Source organism: Vespula pensylvanica, chromosome 2 (assembly GCF_014466175.1).
Source record: "Vespula pensylvanica isolate Volc-1 chromosome 2, ASM1446617v1, whole genome shotgun sequence".
NCBI lineage: Eukaryota > Metazoa > Arthropoda > Insecta > Hymenoptera > Vespidae > Vespula > Vespula pensylvanica.
In genome coordinates, this window is record NC_057686.1 from 8982610 (window position 1) to 9002887 (window position 20278).

General features: G+C 35.8%; 1 protein-coding gene across 6 annotated transcripts in view; it reads right to left on the reverse strand.

Moving 5' to 3' along the window:
• Positions 1-20278, reverse strand: part of LOC122638223 (alpha-2B adrenergic receptor) — a 97778-nt gene that overhangs the window by 19270 nt on the left and 58230 nt on the right. For 4 of the 6 annotated variants that reach the window (XR_006329384.1, XR_006329383.1, XR_006329382.1 and 1 more), the window contains exons 2-3: positions 13608-14012; positions 12356-13510 (exon numbers count right to left, since the gene is read on the reverse strand). Coding sequence is in view for 1 of the 6 variants with exons in the window: in XM_043831085.1 (XP_043687020.1) it covers positions 12911-13510; positions 13608-14012 (1005 nt within the window). In the remaining 5 variants the exon portion in view is untranslated. Of the gene's footprint in view, positions 1-9683; positions 13511-13607; positions 14013-20278 lie in introns of those variants that run through there. The other 2 variants (XR_006329385.1, XM_043831085.1) reach the window with 2 other exon arrangements.

Here is a 20278-nt window from a genome sequence, read left to right on the forward strand (position 1 = left end):
TCGAAAAATTGATGACAAAGAGTATTTCCATTATTATCGGACTTTCGGGAGCTAAAAATCATCGCTTTATCGTGACTATGGCGAATATCGTTGGGTCGATAGTATCCTTATTATTGTCAATGGACACATCATAATTCGACGATAGGGGAAATTAATGTTGTTCGGCCTGACGGTAATCACTATCGAGGGAAATCCTTGGAGACGTTGTAGAGGAACGACGCTGATTAAACATCGTAACCATATGATAACTCGTCCGATAAAGGGTTATGAAAGGATCATGAAATAGTCATGAAAGGAAAGAGAGAGAGAGATGGTTAGCGAAGGTGGTGGTGATGGCGGAAGGGTGTGCAATGGGAGCCGTCGACGAGAACATAGCCCTAAGGCCTCCTTTTATTCAATTATGTCGAAACTCGTAGCATGCAAGTAGCTATAACCATAGTCTAAAACGAAATTCTCATCTTATCGGCAATATGAAATACCGTAAGGATCCTTACACTTTCCTTCCAAATCGACGAATAATTTAAAATTCGATTACGATTTTCCTCGTAACAGGTGATAACTTATAATTACATTATAATAGAATAGTTCATAACCATGATATATAAACTTTGACTCAGTTTGAGTAGAAAGATACTTTCTTTAGTCGATCCCTTATAATTATTCTATAACATTCTCTCGCTGTATATTCTCTTAATACTATGCCAAAAATCATTTGCATTCGTTATCTTGTGACATATGATATTCCATGGAAACGTATGCTCTTCAACAATCGCTTGCTTTGCCGTCATTATAACTAGTTCGAAGCTGTGATAGGGAGAGAGAGAGAGAGAGAGAGAGAGAGTGAACGAGAAAGAGAATCTGAGAGATTTCATCTTGTTGCAAAGTCAAGTTGAGTCCGTGTTGATAACCGATATGTCGATTTAACGAGGGCAGTTCTTGGAAATAATGCGTAGTGGCGTCATGAATAATTCTGTTCCATTATCGAATCGCCCGTAAACAGCTTTCGCCTTTCGAAATAAGCCGGACTTGCTTCGTCCCTCTGCTCCACCACCTCCTCCTCCTCCTCCTCCTTCTCCTTCTCCTCCTCCTCCTCCTCCTCCTCCTTCTCCTTCTCCTCCTCCTCCTCCTCCCTCTTCACCACTATCTCTTCTTCCTTCTCTTTCTCCTCCATCTCTAATACTCTTATTTAGTCTCATTAGAATTCGCTCCAGCAAATCGCGTGTCCGATCGAAGGCCGATTTCATGTCCTTCCTTTCTTTTTAACGTGAACATCAATTATCTTAATGAAACTACCAACAACTCTTTTTACTAGGATAACAAAACATGAAGTAGAAAACATGTTTTCGAGACAATTGTAACATCAGGGAGCAGCGAGAGGACTTCGAAGTGATGTCTACTTCATGCCTTCTTTGTTCGTTTAACAGAAATTCGCTGTACGTAGTGGTTAAGGTGGAAAGGAAACGTACGTGTTAGCAGTATCCGGTGAGAAACTTCTCTTCTCTCTCTCTTCGTCCTTTTTAATCCAGAAAAACCGCGAAAAGAAAGTTCAGAGTCATACTAGATGAAAAAGATAGACACAGATAGTCAGAGATGGACAGAGAGAGAGAGAGAGAGAGAGAGAGGAGAGAGAGAGAGAGAGAGAGAGAGAGGAAGAAACAGACAGAAAATGAAAAAAGAGAATTACTAGAGTCTTGGAAAAAGAGACGAGTTTCGGATAGAAGTAGGTAGTGGTATGTTCGAAATGAGAATATTGGAAGAAAAATTGTAGATAGAAAAGCACGGGAGTTAAGAGGAAGAGAGCGAGAGAAAGATTCTGAATGACCGAAAGTAAGACACAGCAAATATATGGTGTCAACAAGGAAGAAACCTCGTGGACTCTTTCTCGACGACAACTAAGATTGGATTAAAACTCGAAATGGAATTCTTCTCTGTCCTTACTCGGCCAAATTTACTTTGCAAACTTTCCATATCCCCTTTTCTCTTATTTCCTCGCGTCCTATCGCGTCTCATCTCGCGTCTATTTCTGCCAGTCGAACGAACGATTTTTACCGTCTTTCGGGATGTCAACTAGACAGAATGGAGAACCGACGAAGAGAAGAAAACTTGTGAATTGAAAATTGCCCATGTTATTCTCACTTTTTCTTCCGCCCTATTTTTCTTCCTTCTTCTTTTTCATCTTTCTTTCTCTTTCCCCTTTCTCTCTATTCTCCCACTTGTTTTTCCATCGATACTTTGGTACTCAGAATACGGATAAACGAGTTCTCTACGGGAAATTACGATGAAAGGAGGCGTGCACGCGTGCGCGTATAGTTAGAGAAAGTTTATTTTTGATTAAGAAAGAATTATAAAAAGATATAGATTCTTTCGTCCTATGTGTTATTATCGTACTAAAAAAGCAAATAAATCTCTTTGTTTTTCTAAAAGTTTCAAAGTAAAATCAAATTTTTTCATTGGATTCTATTCTCGACAGACCTGTTATTAAGTGACCTGCAAAACCACCCTTTCTTCGTCTTCTACGCGTACACACACATACTCTTTCTCGTTTATCTTCTAATTGAGTCTCATAAAACGAACAAACGCTTAATGTCTTCGGTTACCACAGTTCCAATGGTAGATTGCGAGTGAACGTAGAGGAGATAAATCGTCGCTTTGAATTTACTTAGACCGGAGCATCTTCTTAAAGGACTCTCTTCGCTTTAAGAGGCAATTTCGTTACTTCACAGTATCCTTCGGACTTCCAAGAGATCGGAAGTTCGCTTTATTAGAACGAACCTTTGATATCTGAATTTCTAAGTTGATTATCCGTGTAGATTCGTTTGGAGTGCTCTTTTTAAGATTCGGACTGGCGATTATTATACGAACGGATTTCGTAAAAGCAACGGGGTAAGATATTCCAATGTAATATAAGTATCAAGAAGACAAGTATTGAAAATGGAAGACACTTGATGATCCCGTTTAAAGGGCATCTCGTGATATTACAGGAATGGTGGCATTATCAAAACTTGAATGAAGTGCTTTGGCGGAATTCGTGAATGCATCGTTTATCCAGAATAAGCAGTTTACGTGCTTTTAGGGTGCACTCGAGCAAAGCTGTTCTTTCTCTTTCTTTCTCTTGCTTCCTCTAATCGGAGATATCGAGCATAAAAAAAATGGAAAGAAGAAAAAGAAAAAGGAAGGAACGCATGAAAGTTAATGCTAATCATATACTTACTGCCATATCTGTGGTATAGATGCACTAGAGAAAAACTACTCTGCTACGAAAATTTACCGTTGCAGTCGTTCTCAACATCTCCCGTTAATGACGGTCGAACTTTGGTTGATGAATAACCGCGATTACTCATGGTAATAAGCGGCTTCAAAGGATTAGATTACTACAAGCTCTACTTACATACCTTTGATCCTCGTGTTTTTGCAAACATGTCCTTCTGCTCTAATATTAGAAACTCGAGGTACGAAATACTCCACATACATATACTCGAAAAGAATCGTAACTGTGCCGTGTAAAGAAATACTGTTAGTGTTTCGCGTCCACCAAGATGTTTGCGGACACGGAATCTAAACAAAATTTGATTAAAGAAAATTCAAATTCTTTTCGTTAACTAACAATTTATTACCGAGAGGCGTGAGATCTCGGCGAACAATAAATGATACAAATTACAAGTACGTAAAGTTACGAAAAATGATAATTTTGTACTGAGTTTTGAGGTTTAAATTCTGAGTTGCAAATTGTGAATGTACATTCGAGTCTTGAATTTTAAAAGAACTGATGAAAAAACACATACAGAGTGACCTCCGAGGGCTATGTTATTCATATCGACATCTCGGAGAGTAGTTGAATTTCTCCTCTAAGAACAGCGAAGGTGGAGTTAAGATTTGTAAAATTAGTAAAGACTCCATCCTTGAAGGTCCTTAGAAAAGAAAGTTTGTATTTCAAAGTGATCCAAACATAGACAAAAATATAAACGATAATTCGACAAGATGTTCTGTTTGCATTTTTGATCACTACGAAAGATCTTCAATGCTACACATATCATTGAGTTTTCTTCAATATTATATTGTAAGAATTTATTGTCCTGTAAGAGACTTAATTTTTTTCTTGTGTTTTGTGTTCTTTAATCCAAAGTTTTTAAGAATTATATAAACGTTCGAACCTTCGATGAGGACATCTGATCTGCGAAATATTTATCATCGAATGAACGTCATTAAAATAAGATTTTCGGTCTTAACATTTACGACGATACAAAAATTATACTCTTACATCCATTCAGATATAGGACGAAAGATGCACCCTTCGTTAAACAGAAATCTTTAAGAGAACAGAAAGAAAATCTCGGAGGATTTGACTATTAATAAATCCAATATATCGATATGATAAGGATTCCAAATGGAAATGGCCAATTTTAAATTTACAATTCAGAGTAGGTTAACACGGAGCACAGTCTACGTTCTACGCCACTCTTATAAAGATTGCGTTCGCCCGTTCGTTTTTGCAATTCTGGAATTCATTATAATAAAGTCTATTCGGTTGATTGGCTACTTTTTCTCTTTCTCTCTTTCTCTCTCTGAGAAAGTTTTTTTTTTCATGGCTTATATCCGCATGGACGTGTCTATTGATAGCTTTTAGGTGCGGTTCCTCCAAAGTTAAAAGATTTTAGGTAGGTAAATGTGAGGCAGTTCGATCTATAAAACCTTTTTTAATATTTCCGATGCCTTTCAATATAAGGAAGGAAATCGATCGCTTAACGACTATATATAATCGTACTCATTCGTTCGAATGCTTGAATCCATATATTTGGTCTCTATTCTTTGCTATAAGGACCTAGATTAAAGGCACCAACCCTCCTCTCTCCCTCTCTCTCTTTCTCTCTCTCTGTGTCCCTGTCTCTCTCTTTCTCTTTCTCTTGTATTTCTTCTTCTCCTCTCTTTATTCTCTCTCATCTCTCATTCATCTTTTTATCTTCTCTCTCCTCTCTTTTTTTCTCTTTCTCTATTTCTTTTTTGTATCTCTTCCTTTCCTCTCTGTTCTCTCTCTCTCTCTCTCTCTCTCTCTCTCTCTCTCTCTCTCTCTCTTTCTCTCTTGTATCTCGTTCCTTATTATTTTTCTTTTATTTGTAAAATAAACGTTAATTCAAGCGGCCTGTTTGCCTTTATAAAAACAAACCAACAAGGAAAAGAATAAAATTTTGTTATCTTAAGTTTATGAGGGGAAGAAGGAATTGATCGGATTAAAGAGGGTGAATGAACAAAAACAGACAGAACACGAGAAGTTTCTTTTTTTTTCCTTTTTCCCCTTTCTTTTATAAAACAAAGTTCATAATACGTTATTGATAGTTCATCGAATGTCAGTATACATCGTAGTTATTCGTAATTTTTGACCTTCGTAATGTAGACCGCCAAGTATGTGCGATCGAGGATCGTTCGATCTCGATCGATTCTCGTTTCGATCCTTGTTCGATCGAGGTCGATCGATCACGCGACACAAAGATATCTCGCCGTAGAAACCGGCAGTTTTTAGAAAGATTTAAGAAACAAAACTACGGAAATCAGTAAGAGCTCTCTTTTCCATTTTTTATTCCAAAAAGAATTGGCTCTTAGTTACTTTTCCGCTCAGCCGCACACACACGCATACACACGCTCGCACCCACACTTTCTCCCTCTTTCTTTCTCATTATCACTAATCACGTATTACTTCGTTATCTTTTCGTCCAATTATCAATAGAAACGAGTTCGCTCGACGAAGTATCTGTTCCACATATATAGTACATGTATATACTGTATGTGTGTGATGTGTGTATATACATACGTGTGTGTGTCTATGTACAAGCCGACGTGAGATATGCGTACGAAATATCGATCGTTCTCATAGCTTCCCTTATCGACACCATATACGCATAATTTCGAACGCTATCACTGCCATCAGTATTTCCCGCAACTCGAACCTTTCCTAATAAAATTTGCATCGTCCCATGATAAATCGAATACATTATACGGCTTTCGATCAAGGAAGAAGATATATTTAGTGATAGTTATCATTGTTTTATCGCGAACTCATGAAAATTTTTGCAGAAACGATTATTTTTTATTCCATTCTTCTTCTTTGGCCGTCAAAACGCATTATACCGTTGGACGTTCGAGATTCAACGTTCTACCCTTTTCATTTTCCCTTTTTCTCATTCTCCGGTTTCACGTAATTACGTTCATGTGTCCGCGTATTATCGACTGAAAACTTTTCTTCTATCCTCCATTTTACTCTTTCATTTTTAATTTTTCCTCTTCTTTAAACGGTCCGGACAATTAGGGAAAGAGTGGAAGACTTTTGACAGATTAAATTTCCCCAAATGAAATAAATTTCGCGCGTTTTGAAGATCGTTATTCGATGAAGAATGAATTAGTTTTAATGAACAACAGAGACAGAGACAGAGAGAGAGAGAGAGGGAGAGAGAGAGAGAGAGAGAGAGAGAGAGAAATTTTTCAAAGTTAAAGAAGACCTGATGCGAAAGAAATAAAAAAATAATATACGATTAACTCAAATCGAATATTCAATTTGAATGTGCCGAGAATGTATTAAATGAAAGAAAAAAATAATTTTATTTCACGCAAACGATATGCGAAACCAGAAAATATTGAAAAAGGAAAAAGGGAAAGTCCGATCACGAAGTCCTCGAAAAGAAGGATTTTCTATATGAGAAAATATATTCAGCTTTAAAGCGAAATATCTGATCGCAATCGCTTCGCTTTTCTTTGACGTTCTTAAACGAAGGTCCGAAAGAAGTGAAAAGTCTAAGGGATAACGAGAGATTCACGATGAGAGACAGCTTCGTATCGCAATATTGTATCTCCTTCATTCTGATTGTTCAAGCATTTTCGAAATAGGTTAATAGATATATGGTTCGTATTGTATCAAACTTTCGCGAAATCCGATCGATCGATCAATCAATCGTCGTTAATTCAAAACAGGCTTGGCAGTTCTGACCGATATTCTCGAAAAATCGAAATGAATTCGGTAAACAAATAAAGACGAATCTTCTTCTAATTGTTTAGTACGCTTGATCGTAATAAACAAACAACTTTATAATAGTTAAAAATATCGATTTTTCGAAAAAACCGCCATCTGAAAGAACTTTCGAGCGATGTCAGCATTAAGTCAAAAATCGGAGCGAGGAAAAAGCCATCGCAGAGGAAGATACCGATTGTCCGTGATCTTACTCGTTTTTTCTTCTATTCTTTTATTTCTTTTCTCGTTTGAGAAGGCGGACACATAATCCGAAACTTCGTTACAAGAGAATCGATCGCTACGAGACGAATGAGCGGCTCGAAGGACTCAATAGTATGCGATTGTAGGAAGACAAAACCGTTTGGTTTGATTGAACGTAAGTTGTTTCTTTTTATTCTTCTTAAAGCTGCATCCTCTCGAAATCATGCCAAATATATTTGTGAATAATCTACAACCTCTCTCTCCTTCCCTCTATAAAAAAAAAATGTTTTCTTTTGAAGATGAGAATCTTGTAATGTAGCGTGAATAATATCGTTCGTTCGTATTTTGGAAATTTTTATTAAATGCTTTGATGAATCGATATATTTTCGAATCGGAATATTCGAAATGTACGTGTATCGCATCTATACGCGTTTGATCTCGATGCGCTTTAAGAATACTGTCTGCTGATTACGCGATCGAAGAGTTCGTCTTCAAAAGAATTTAAATGAATTAGTCTAAGAGAAAGAAAGAGAGAGAGAGAGAGAAAGAAAGAGAGAAAGAGAGAGAGAGAGAGAGAGAGAGAGAGAGAGAGAGAGAGAAATAAAGAGACAGAGAGAGAGAGACAGAAAGAAAAAGAGTGAGAGAGAAATGATAATGTTAGAATCTAATATAATGTCTGGAAAACAATATCATTTGAATAAGTACAATTATTTGAAAATGCTCTTAAAAAGTGACAACAAGTGGCCGACATATTTTTGGCACGATGTGACGCTACTGTAGAAAAAAAGTTACGAGAGATGAAATTCGGGATCAATGAAAGAAAATCTATCGAAGTAACTCTGTACTTTGTCCCAAGCGTTGCGGAACATAGAAAGTCGAAAAGTATTACGCCACTTTAATATCGTGACAAATCCATTTTCGAGACCAGTGTTAGAAAATGTTGCAATTCTTCTAAGGACATTAATATTCTGAGATCGAAATTTTCAAGCAATTTGTAAGAAACGTTGAAAACGGACTCTCCGATTTTTACTGTAAAAAAAAAGGAATAAAATTTTAGTGAAACGCGTGATTCGTCATAGTTTTCTTTTCGCAGACGATCGGTTGACCGTTTTTAAGATAAAAATCCATCTGGTGTGACGAGTCCAGATCGGAGGACAGAATCCATAGCGGCGAACTCTGTTTGATTACGTTTTTCTATTTTTTTTTCCTTCTTTTTTTTTTGTCGACGGACACGTTAAAGATTTATTACGCACAGTCGCTATTGTCGCTATAGAACTCTCAGTTTAAATAGACTATTAATTTTAATAATCATCAAATCTCTTAAAATGGGATACCATTACTTATATCTAAAGACTCTAAACCGAAAATCGGTCGAGTCGGAGTTGATTCACGTCTCACGTTTTTGCTTTACGAATCTTTTCATTCTTCTCGCTTCCCTTTACCACTTGTCTTCTTCTTCGCCATACAGAAAATTGAACGAATCGGTTCGTGTTCACCCTTTTATACCTCATTTCTTCGCTTCAAATTCACGATCTTTTTCCTCTTTTTTTCTCTTCTATGTACACGGAAACGCATCTTGTAAATAGTTAATATTAAGTATCTTATTTTTCTCTTATTTTTTCTTTTTACTTTTTTTCTTTAATCAGTACCTTTTCACATTCTCTATAACAGACAATAAACGCTATTTAGACAATAGGAGTGTTTTTTTTTTTTGTTATTGATAGTAGTGAGACTAACAATGATGGTAATAATTGTACGGTGATAGTAGTCTTTAATGATATAATAATCATACTTATATTTTTAATATATTATATATGCATATATATATAGATATATATAATATATATACATATATATATATATTATATATATAGATATATATATAAATATATATATATATTATATTATATATATTATTATATAATATATTATATATATATATATATATGTATATATAGATTCTTCTTCGATTAATAATACGAGTTCACAATAAATTTACGGTAGTCAATATCTTAAATTCTCTTTGTCTTTTTTTCTATCTCTCTCTCTCTCTCTCTCTCTCTCTCTCTCTCTCTCTCTCTCTCTCTCTCTCTCTCTCTCTCTCTCTCTCTCTCTCTCTCTCTCTCTCTCTTTCTCTCTCTCTCTCTCTCTTGTCCCTTTTTATTTTTACTATTTCCTCATACTCCAATAGCTTAATAATCTCTACAACAATTCCGCGAAGGCTCGTCGATTGTCGATCCTTCAAAACACACACACACACACCTTGAAAGCGTTTTAGTGATATCACAGTGATTTCATTGCTCCAATATTATCGATAGAGTTTAGTTTTTCAGTGCCCCGCGCGAGATCATGGAAAAAGATTTTTAAAGACGTCGAAATGTTATAGTTTAAAGTAAAATATAACGATGGAAAATTTTTAAGAGTTATGCATCGTCTTGTTTATTATAAAATCCTTTCAAAAGAGTGTTAAGAATATTATATGAAAACTATAATAAAAAAATAAGGAACTTCAATCGCTGACCTTTCATTAGATTTGTAATTGTTATTTTTCTTGTTAGACGATTAAACTTCGAAGTGGAGCGTTCTTTAAGAAATTTAACGATGATCTCGCGCAAACCGCAAAATTCTGGAGGTTGTACGTCGCGGCGGAAGTTGAAGTTCGGAGGGCACGCACACACTTCAATGGAAATATTAATCAAGATAAATCCTTGGATCCCTATTAGCGACTTTGATTAGTTGATGTTAATAAAAATGATAACATGTAATAATATAACATTACGATAATGACAATAGTATCAATAATAATAATAATCAATAAGTATGCGATATACGCATGTGTACGATCGTATGTCAATCGATGCCCTTTGTTTTCCCTTTTAAGATAAATCATGTACGTGTACAGTACTTCGTGTGTGCTGTATCATTTGTTATTAGTTTAAGTAACAGTAATGATCGTATTGTTATATTATTATTTATTATTTTATTATTATTATTAGATTTCATTATTACTATTAATATTATTGTTATTGTTATTGTGTTATTATTATTATTATTTTTTATTATTATTTTACTATTATTATTACTATATTATTATTATTATTATTATTATTATTATTATTAATGTTTTTATCCCCTTGTTATCCTTTTCTTTATTATTTTAGGACAATACGCGCGATGGCTCCTTGTAATGTAATATATAATAATATATTCAATGTATTTTGTATTATCTTTGTTTATTAATACCTAATCGGAATCGTCTTATATTAATTGTTTAGGTAACATCGTTCGAGTTTTATCTCTTCGTTTTGTTTGTTGTAGATTAATTGTAAATATTTTGTTAATACTTACTGACACACATACAGAGAAAAGATTTTTTAAAACCTTGTTTGCAAAAAATTGTATCAGCCCGGCCTAAGGCGACGAGCTTATTGTTAATACACGTATCGAATAATCATAGTTCGTAAGCAATTGCGTTCTTGCGTAAGTGTAATTACAATCGTATCTCATCGAAATTCGCCAAGAAAGTTCTACCATTTTTCTTTCCTTCTATCAACTTTAATTTTTTACGCATTAGTCCCTAACCTTTAGGTATCACTTAAATCTATATCAACGAACGCACAGCGTTTTGTTAAAAACCAAACTGTGAGAGTAGTTCGTTCTTTTCGATTTTTAATCGATGTTATTCTCGACATTAATAGTTATCTTTCTTATTATTCCCGGTCATCTCGTATTACGTGCTATTAATTTTTTAATTATTTAAGAGTTAAACAGAAAAATAAAAAGAGCTAAGAAAATAAAAATCGGAGAGAAAGAGAGAGATTTTTAACGAAATATTCTCTCTATCTCACTATTTCTTCGTTCGAGTCAACGGCTCGTCGATCAAGTTTGTAATCGTAAAATGCATTTTGATGGCCACTAAGCGTAGCATCGAAACGCGTTCGGGAAAGTCATTCGAACGTGTAAGCTCCGACGAAAGCTTCGTCTCGGCTCGCTGAAAAATCTTAAAGCGTGATATACCTCGATGAAGTGATTTTAGAGTAACATTCTGGACCTCAGTAACTTGTTTTATAGTCGATCGATCATTTCGTCCGCTCCTCTGAACGTGTTATTTTTTAACGCGTTAATTTCATGCCCTACCTTTGTTCGATCCGTACGCGGAGTTAAATTATTATTTAGAGAACCTTTTTTAATCGTTCGATTATAATCGTTCGAGCTTGCCGTTTTTCTTTCAAAATCGTCCATCGGAAATCGTCAAACGCGAAAAAAGCGATATTGTAAAAAATATTCTTTCGACGTCGATCCAGTGGAACACACTTCGTACGTACGCACACACACACACGCACACACATATATACATATATACATATGTATATTTTTCTTTTTTATTAGAAACAACCGAACGATGTTCCGTCGAACGAATTGAGATTAAAACAGATGTTGCTTGAATGCACGTAGCACGTCTGAATATACGTACGTACATATGTACGTGTACGAAAGAAGACACGAATAATAATTGAAAATGGAGGGCGAAGTACGCCAACCCTTCCGATATCGTAGACAGTGAATTTTACATGCTTGAAATTCCAGGATTGTGCAACAAAAGAAGAGAAAAGAGGGAGAGATAAAACGGATGAGAAATGCTGTATTGAACACGTCTATGCTAATAATCCGACCAACGAATCTGCCATAGCCTTATCATCGAAATCCATATTGGCTTCTACCCTCTTTCCTTCACTCGTCTCGCATTCGACGATCCGTCAATCATGGCACGTCCTTTTCTTTTCAGATATTCCAAGGGCTACCAAGGGAATGCTACGTTAGGTTAAAAATGAAAGTGAGACGACTTTAATCGTATTTGTGCAGAACGTAATAATCGATAAGGAAAAAAAATTCATATATATTGAAACGCGGAAAAATCCAGATCTATTTTCGATCGTGAAGCGACTCTATATATTGTGATCCATTCAAGGATAAAGATAAATTCTAAAAATAGAGACACGAAGAAGAAGAAATGAAGGACAAATCGTTCTCGTAGGACCTTGTTCTTTGATGCACCAAAGGATGGCTTACGAAAACGAATACGAATGAGAGACACATTAGGAAAGAAAAGCAGGAAGCTTTAGAGGATCATTGAGGAGGAAATAACAAGTACCTACGTACACGTACATAGTCGTCGTTCACATGATCTCGAATTTATCGAAGATGAGACGAGAGGGAATTCGTAGCTGATAGTTCGTTCCTCTGAAATTGTAAGTGGTTTGACAGTTACCCTCCACCCTCCTTGCTCTTTGGCTTCACTTGATTTCGCTGAACTAGTGCATTAGCCTCGTTCATCATTCACGCCGGCATTGTTCCTGGATCGAGGACGATGAGCTTTTGAATCCTTTGTTAATTCTCTTGGAAGATACTTCGTGTACGTGTAAGGTTTCGGGAAAGTACTCACTATCGAGACGATTCAATAAATTCCATCGTTATGAAATTCATCGGTTGTTATTTGCGAACGTATCCTTGAGATTTCATCGTTTAAGTGAATGTAATAAAGTAATTCCTTTCATTTCTCTCCGAAGGTTTTACGCTTCATTCTCAAGAACTTTTCTTGATCCTCCTCGATCTTGAAACCGAGTCAGGTCGGCATCTCGATCTTTTTTGGGAGAAGAAATTAGCTCGAATTTGAACATTTTGCTATTTGTTATCCTCACGGAGAGAAGCTATCTTTCATTTGAAAAGTATACGACGGAACGCCCGACGGAAATCCTTGTTGAAGACCGTATAGATGAAAGGATTCAAAGCGGAATTCATATAACCGAGCCAAAAGGCAATGACAAATGCCTGGGTAGGTATATCGAGATCCGGGAATAAGGGTTTCACGATATAAAGAAGGAAAAAAGGTAGCCAGCAGGCGATGAAGCTACCCATGATGAATCCAAGGATGAGGGTAGCTCGTTTCTCCTTCTTTCTGGCTAATCGTCTCTTCTCTCGCTCTGGATCGCGCGGTTTCGACGATTTCGGCTCGATCACGATTTCTTCTTTTCCTTGATGTCGAGAAGTTTCTGCTTGCTCTCTCTTCAACTTACCGGTTGTCTTCCGACCAAAGATCGGTTGACAAAGACGCAGCTTTAATGGCTTCACCACGGCACACCTCGAGACGACGCCACTGTCCGATGAGGAAGGATCAAACTCCGACACCATGTCTACGTCGATGCCAACACTGGGTGCCCTGCATCGTATCGGTACGCTCTGACTCGATTGACCGTCGCCGTTTACCGACAAACTTGCCTTTAGGTTACTCTTTTGAACCGGTACGGGTATCGTTACCTGATGACAAATCGGAACACGTTGAAATGTTACCTCAACTTAACTCCTTGAAATCGAATGTAGTCAACGTGAGGTCCTTAATAATATGATCGATTACCTTTAAGGTGTCTTTCTCCTCCATAGGTATATTATTACTACCGGCAGGGTCGGCCTCGGACGTGCTGACGTCACTGGCGAAGTCGCAGGTAACGATCGGTATTTGGACCGGCTGATTTTCGATCGTTGCGACGTTTTCCAGAAGCGTCCCGGCACTACCTCCGGCACTCGCCGTCGACCTCCTCATTTCGGTCGCCGGAGTGCTCTGCGTGAAACTCGTTTGTCTGATATCCGGCGATTCCGGTGGCACCGAGATCGGTCGCGGCCGTGGATGTTTCCGAATTCCACGGCGCGCTCGAGCTTTCGCCGCGAAGTAGATGCGTATATACACGAAGACCATGATGCAGGAAGGGATGTAGAAACTCCCGAGAGCTGAATATAGAACGTAACCGATGTCCTCTGAGAGCTGAAAGAGAAAAAGTTGGACGTTCGTATAGAAGGCGTGTAAATTCTCGTAGAGATCATATTTTGTATAATAAAAAATATGATAATCGTATCATTCTTTAAGAAAAGAAATGGGAAATGATCAATAAAAATATAAGAGAATCGCACACATTCTATTTTCAATTTTCTATATAATAAAACGTAATATTATCTCCGTTATAAAATTCATAACCAATGCGGCTATGAATATAACCGTACAGCTATATCATTTATTTTTTCATAGTCGGCAAATAACTCGTTATATTGTTTTTTTGCTTGTCTTATTATGTTTCCTCCTGCTTTTTTTTACTTTTTCTTTCTCGCATACAACCTCCTTACGAGTCGACACACTCGTATAAACGCACGTAGGAAAGATGGAACGATTTTTATGCGAGGAATTTCATTTCTTGGGGCTGGACATTTAATTTCTCTTTCACTCGTTTTCCTCCTTTTCATCTCCTTCCAATCGTAGCTCAGGACAGCATCGCGCGAAATTATAAGCGTTCTTTCGCATCTCAAGTCTCTCTCTCTCTCTCTCTCTCTCTCTCTCTCTCTCTCTCTCTCTCTCTCTCTCTCTTTCTATATCGTCGCCATAGTCGAATGATTCAAAAAGGCCGTGAAGAAAGGTCAAGAGGTTAACGGAGAAGAAAAAGAAGCGAATATGACGCGCCAGCTGTCTGACCGTGCTAGTCGGTGGTACGCAAATACGCGGAATAACCAGCAATTTCTGCCGACGCGAATGAAAATTTATGAAAGCGTTGAAGTCAATATGCATCGCTGGTTATGTCGGCCATCTTGGTTCCTTCTACAAAACGTAAACGCTTATTTTCACTTCTATTGATATAACGATACCGTTTCGTTCCTAACGAAATAATTAATCCCTCCAAAATTTCCCGTGAATAAAATTTTTCAATGTTAGCAGACTCGTAGCTATTCCCAGAAGATTTCTAGAGAGCGATATTTTTATTTTACGCTTTCTCTGTCCATTATTATCACGTACAACATAAATGTGTTTTAATAAGCACTTAAACAAAGAACATTATTGAAGAACATTAGTTAAATCCGGTTAAGATTTCTTTACTTGTGGAAACATAGATGGATCATCATCCGTTACCGAGTAAATTCAATTTCAACTGTCAATTCGAGAATTAGTTTGGATTTCATCATGAGCTAAAGAGTAAGTCCATTAAAAATGTATGCTTGACGAATCGCACCACGTAGATTTTCAGCGTATAAACGTTTCAATGGGATATTATCGATTATTAAATTGTTAAATGAACGGCTATGTCGTATGCTTGAAAATTCAAGAGAACAGAGATAAGAAAGATATAAAAAAAAAAGAAATTAAATCATGAAACTTGTTTTCCATGCGAACAAAAGATCATCCTTCTTGTAGTTTCCCCTCCGACTTTTTGTTATCCAGCAGCCCTTTTTTTCAGCGCGCTATCGTATTCCTTCCGAGCGGACGGTTATAAGCGGAAGCCGGTACGTTTATATCTAATTTCAGCCATCTCCCTCTTCCAGCATCAGGAAGATACGCGCATCCCTTCTGCCGGTGACGATCTCGCCGTACTCCTTCTCGTTCTTATCGCCGTCATCTGGCGCTGATGACGTCTTCGTCGCCTACCACTTGCTCTAATTTTGCCTTCGATCCCAATTACTCTATCTTCCGACCTTTCTCTCTCTCTCTCTCTCTCTCTCTCTCTCTCTCTCTTCCTCTCTCCTTTTCTCCTATACATCGATTTCTTTTATTTTTCAAGAAACAAAATCAAATTCATCATTCGAAACATTTCGAATAGTTTTGAACTTTAACATTTTATTAATTAAATCGCAAAATAATATGTACCGTTTTAAATGTTTTTAGAAAAATATTAATGAAAAGAAAGGAAAAGAAAAATGAATTCACAGAATTGAATGCATTGGAAACTAAAAACTTCTGATACGACATGATTTACGAAAAACGTTTATAAAAATTCTTCTACAGGGAACACGTGAAATAAAAAATGATAAAAAGAAAAAAATTGATGGACCGTTGATCCGGTAAAAAATTACATGTATCCCGTTCCATTTACTTCTCATGACATGTAACGTTCATCGACAGTTCGACGTCCGAGCATCGTATTTTATAACCGTATAAACTTTCAGTACGGTTACGAAGCTCGTAGGTCGACAGCTTCCGAACGATGCGTATTATGCCATTACGAGAATAAAGCAAAAATAAAATAACTTTACCGCGATGTTTCCGGCAAAGAGAGATTTTTCCTGAATGCACTTATTAAAACTAATGCATATTTTTTCATGAAATCGTATCGATTGTACTATTGGACGTGGTTTGCTATCGTAGATAAAAATGAAAACTCCGACCCACATTCGAGGCTCTACGCCAACTTGTCAAATCCTTATACATAAAAGATGCAACGAAAGAGTTGCAGGATTATCCGATAAAAAATACTCGAACGATTATTTCATTTTCTCTGCGTCGATACACACATTTCTTTCTTTTCTTCTCTCTCTCTCTCTCTCTCTCTCTCTCTCTCTCTCTCTCTCTTTGCTTTTATAATTCTCATCTTTGCGTTCGGATGAATAACTAAAGGTCACACAAATATTATTATTCCACTTTCGCAAGGACGATAAACGACTTTTCAAAGTAATAACGCGACTATGCCCACGATTAAAGATAATAAAGAAGCTAAAAAAATGGATGAAAAAAGAAGCGAGAAAGCGCGCGCTAGAAAGAGAAAGAGAGATAGAGGAATAGAAAGTATTATCTCTCGATAAAAATAATTCCGATTGTGATAATTTTTACATCTAGTCAGATTTTATCGATAGATAGCAAGTTGTCCCATGACATTGTTCGGAATTATAATACATATATCCGTCTATCTCTCTTTTTATCTTTCTCCTTTTACTTCTTTTCTTTTATCTTGTCACAAAGGTGACAATGACAAGACATTCTTTGTCGAATGAAGCATCGGATCTCAGTCGAAGCGAGAATAAGACGAAAGCTTTTTCAAGAAAAATTCACATATGATTAATTTGTGACACGAGCCTCTGAGAAAGAAAAAGTAGAATAATCAGAAGTAAAAATAGTCTATGTATATGATATACTATGAATGTGTAGGTTATACTTTCTATATAAGGTGTCATGAAAACGTCGGGGAAAACTTTGAAAAGCTTCGGCGCGGTACTATTGAAGATAAAACGTGGCTCGTTTCGTTTCTCTTTTCACCTCATACGATTCTAGGACTTAATTGGAAATGAAAAGAACGAAGAAAAATGGAACGGCCTCGATGGAAAGAAACGGAAACGTTTTGTATCGAGAAAATTACATGTCCAGTAAAAATGTGAATAGCTGTGGCGTAATCGATGTGAATGTCAGACGCAGATGAGAATTTTTTTGATATCGGTAGAAACCCACGCGTGAATAAATGCGTACACACTCGATCTATGAAAAAGAATCTATGAAAAAAGAAAAATAGAAAGAAAGAAAAGAAGAAGAAAAGGCAAAGAGAAAGAAAGAGAGATAAAGAAAAAGGGAGAGAGAGAGAGAGAGAGAGAGAGACCGGAAAGGAAGGACTGAGAAAGATAGAAAGAGAAAAAGAAAGAGAAACAGAGTACGAGTATGAAATTTTATATTAATGCTCATAATGAGAATTAAATATAACTCGTTTTCTTGAATTAGCAAAATTTCATCTTCTTTGAAAACGTGATTGTTTTCTTAGAGGAAAATACACTAATATAAATCGATATTATTTTTCTTTTTCTCTTTTTCCACTATCGAGATCGTATTGTTTCTAATTTATCTTGGACTAGTATCGGACTTTTATTCCTGCGACTCGAAAGAAACACATCGTTATTTTATTGGCGCCTGATGAAACTGAAATTCTACTGTCTTTTTACAGTACGAGAATTAAAACAATGCGATACGAGGATTAAAATAAGAAGATAAATATAAAATTAAAACGAAGATAAACCATTAAAATGGTTTGTGATGCGATCTTTAATCTTATCGTCGTCAAAAATCTCATCATTTTGTCAAAAGTATTTCGCATTTGCTACGATATCTAAGAGCTATAAAAATACGAATAATTTTACGATCGTCGACAGAACGAAAAGATATAGAATATTTCTATTGCATATATATGCAAATATATATCTATTCTTTTCTCATCTTGGACTCTTGACAACCGTACACGTCTTACACGTAGTAAAAATAAATTTTGATCGGCCAAACGGTTTGCAAGCAAGGTGATAAATTCTAGTAAAGAAGTAGGACCTAACATATAAATGTACACGTTGTAATTTTATGTCAACTTGTGAACGAATAAAGTAGAAGAAGAAAGAGAGAAATACAGAGTAAATTATTGAAGTGAGGGGAGGTTTACGATCAACGCAGAAAATACACGCATTTATACATAGGCCAACATACAAAATGTATTTTCGTACTCGCATGTGAATTTTTATCGTAATACTTCGCTCTCGAGGATGAAGTCTCGCTTATGCCATACTTTCCACATTTTTGTGACAAGTATATCGGAGGGAGTGCTTTTTGGAATTATAAAAAGATACCCAAAATCTCGCTAGAAGGATCGTCTGGTAAGAGAGGAGAAACAGATAAATAGATGGATGAATAAATGGAATGAGAAACGAAGAGGAAAAGAGAAAAAGAGACAGAGAGAGAGAGAAAGAGAGAAAGAAAGAAAAAGAAATGACAACGATTTGACCTTCTAAATTTCAAGAATTCAACACTACATTAATTAACTATTGGATAAACGAATATATTATTGATTTATCCATATGTACAATTTGAAAATATTTTCCTACCAAACGTATTTGTATTTTGTAAAAACTACGTTACGCAACATGTTATTTCTGTTTGGTTCTGTAAATAATACTCTAAATAAATTACATGACTCGATATAACGTTCAACAGGCTTCGATGGCAAAATTGCGACAGTCCGTATGCGAATGTTATTTTATTTCTAGCGTATATGTGTATGCCTGTTCTCCGTTGCGTCCAAATATTGACAGGCAATTTTTATTTGCACGTAAAAAAATGTCATCCTTCTGTATTTCTTTTGCATTAATTACATATTCGGTTCATAATAATAATAATCATTACGTATGGCTTTAATTTATTATTGCGGTATCATTATCTCGACTCATTTATATTACTCTGCTATAATTAATTAATTGCATACACATATTATTAATAATATACCGATAATGATATTGTTAATAATGAAAAGTCCAATAAAATTAGAATTGTGCGCGAGCTGATATGTTAGATAATCTTATTAATAATATATTAGAATTTCGGTTCATAGAATTACGAAAACATGAATATTGTAAAATGGATGTGCACACTTGTTAAATAATTAAAATTCTTCATGCAATGCATTTCAAATAAATACATAACATTAAATGCAAGATAGATCAATTTAAATAAACTTTCAATAAAGAGTCCAATGATTTCGGAAAGTGGAAGAAACAATCATTGACAAAGATATAAGTACTTCGAACTGGCACATTGGCCTAGATAATTTCTTAACAGACACCTGTCGTCATCGAGGCAGCTACAAAAACGCTCTACTACCCTTGTTACACACGTAGCCTTATATACTCGTATCTTATACGGTCATCGAATAAAAAAAGTTAGTCGAGTTCAATGCCTTCTTTCTTATATCTCCCTTATATACAGCGCACAGAGAATAAATTCTTGGAATCAATGTTACACCGAAGACCGAAGGAAAACTGTTTACTCGCTTAAGATGTCTATATACAAAGTGTAACTATGTATATGAACTAGATCAATCATCTATTTTTTACAAATTCAATCGAACTTTTAACTGCACGTTGCTCTAAAAATATACAATTATTAAATCGAAATAAAGTAAATTTCAATTAAACTGAATTATAAATATAAATTTAATTCTTGTAATTTTAATAAAAATTCTCTGCTTTCTTTTATACGTTTTATATTTATAACAGATACATGAATTTATCATTTTTTTTTTTTTTTTAAATTCTCACGTATCTACATGTGAAATTCAAATGCAAGAAATTTTTCTTAGTATATTCATAAAAGTCAGCACTCCTCGTTAGTCGATCAGAATCACATATATAAAAGTGCTCTAAAGGTTGAAAGCACGTCTGATGGGACGCACATAACGAGATGTATACATCAAGAAGGGAGACGAAATCAACGAAAAAAGAGAAGAAGAAGAAGAAGAGAGAGAGAGAGAGAGA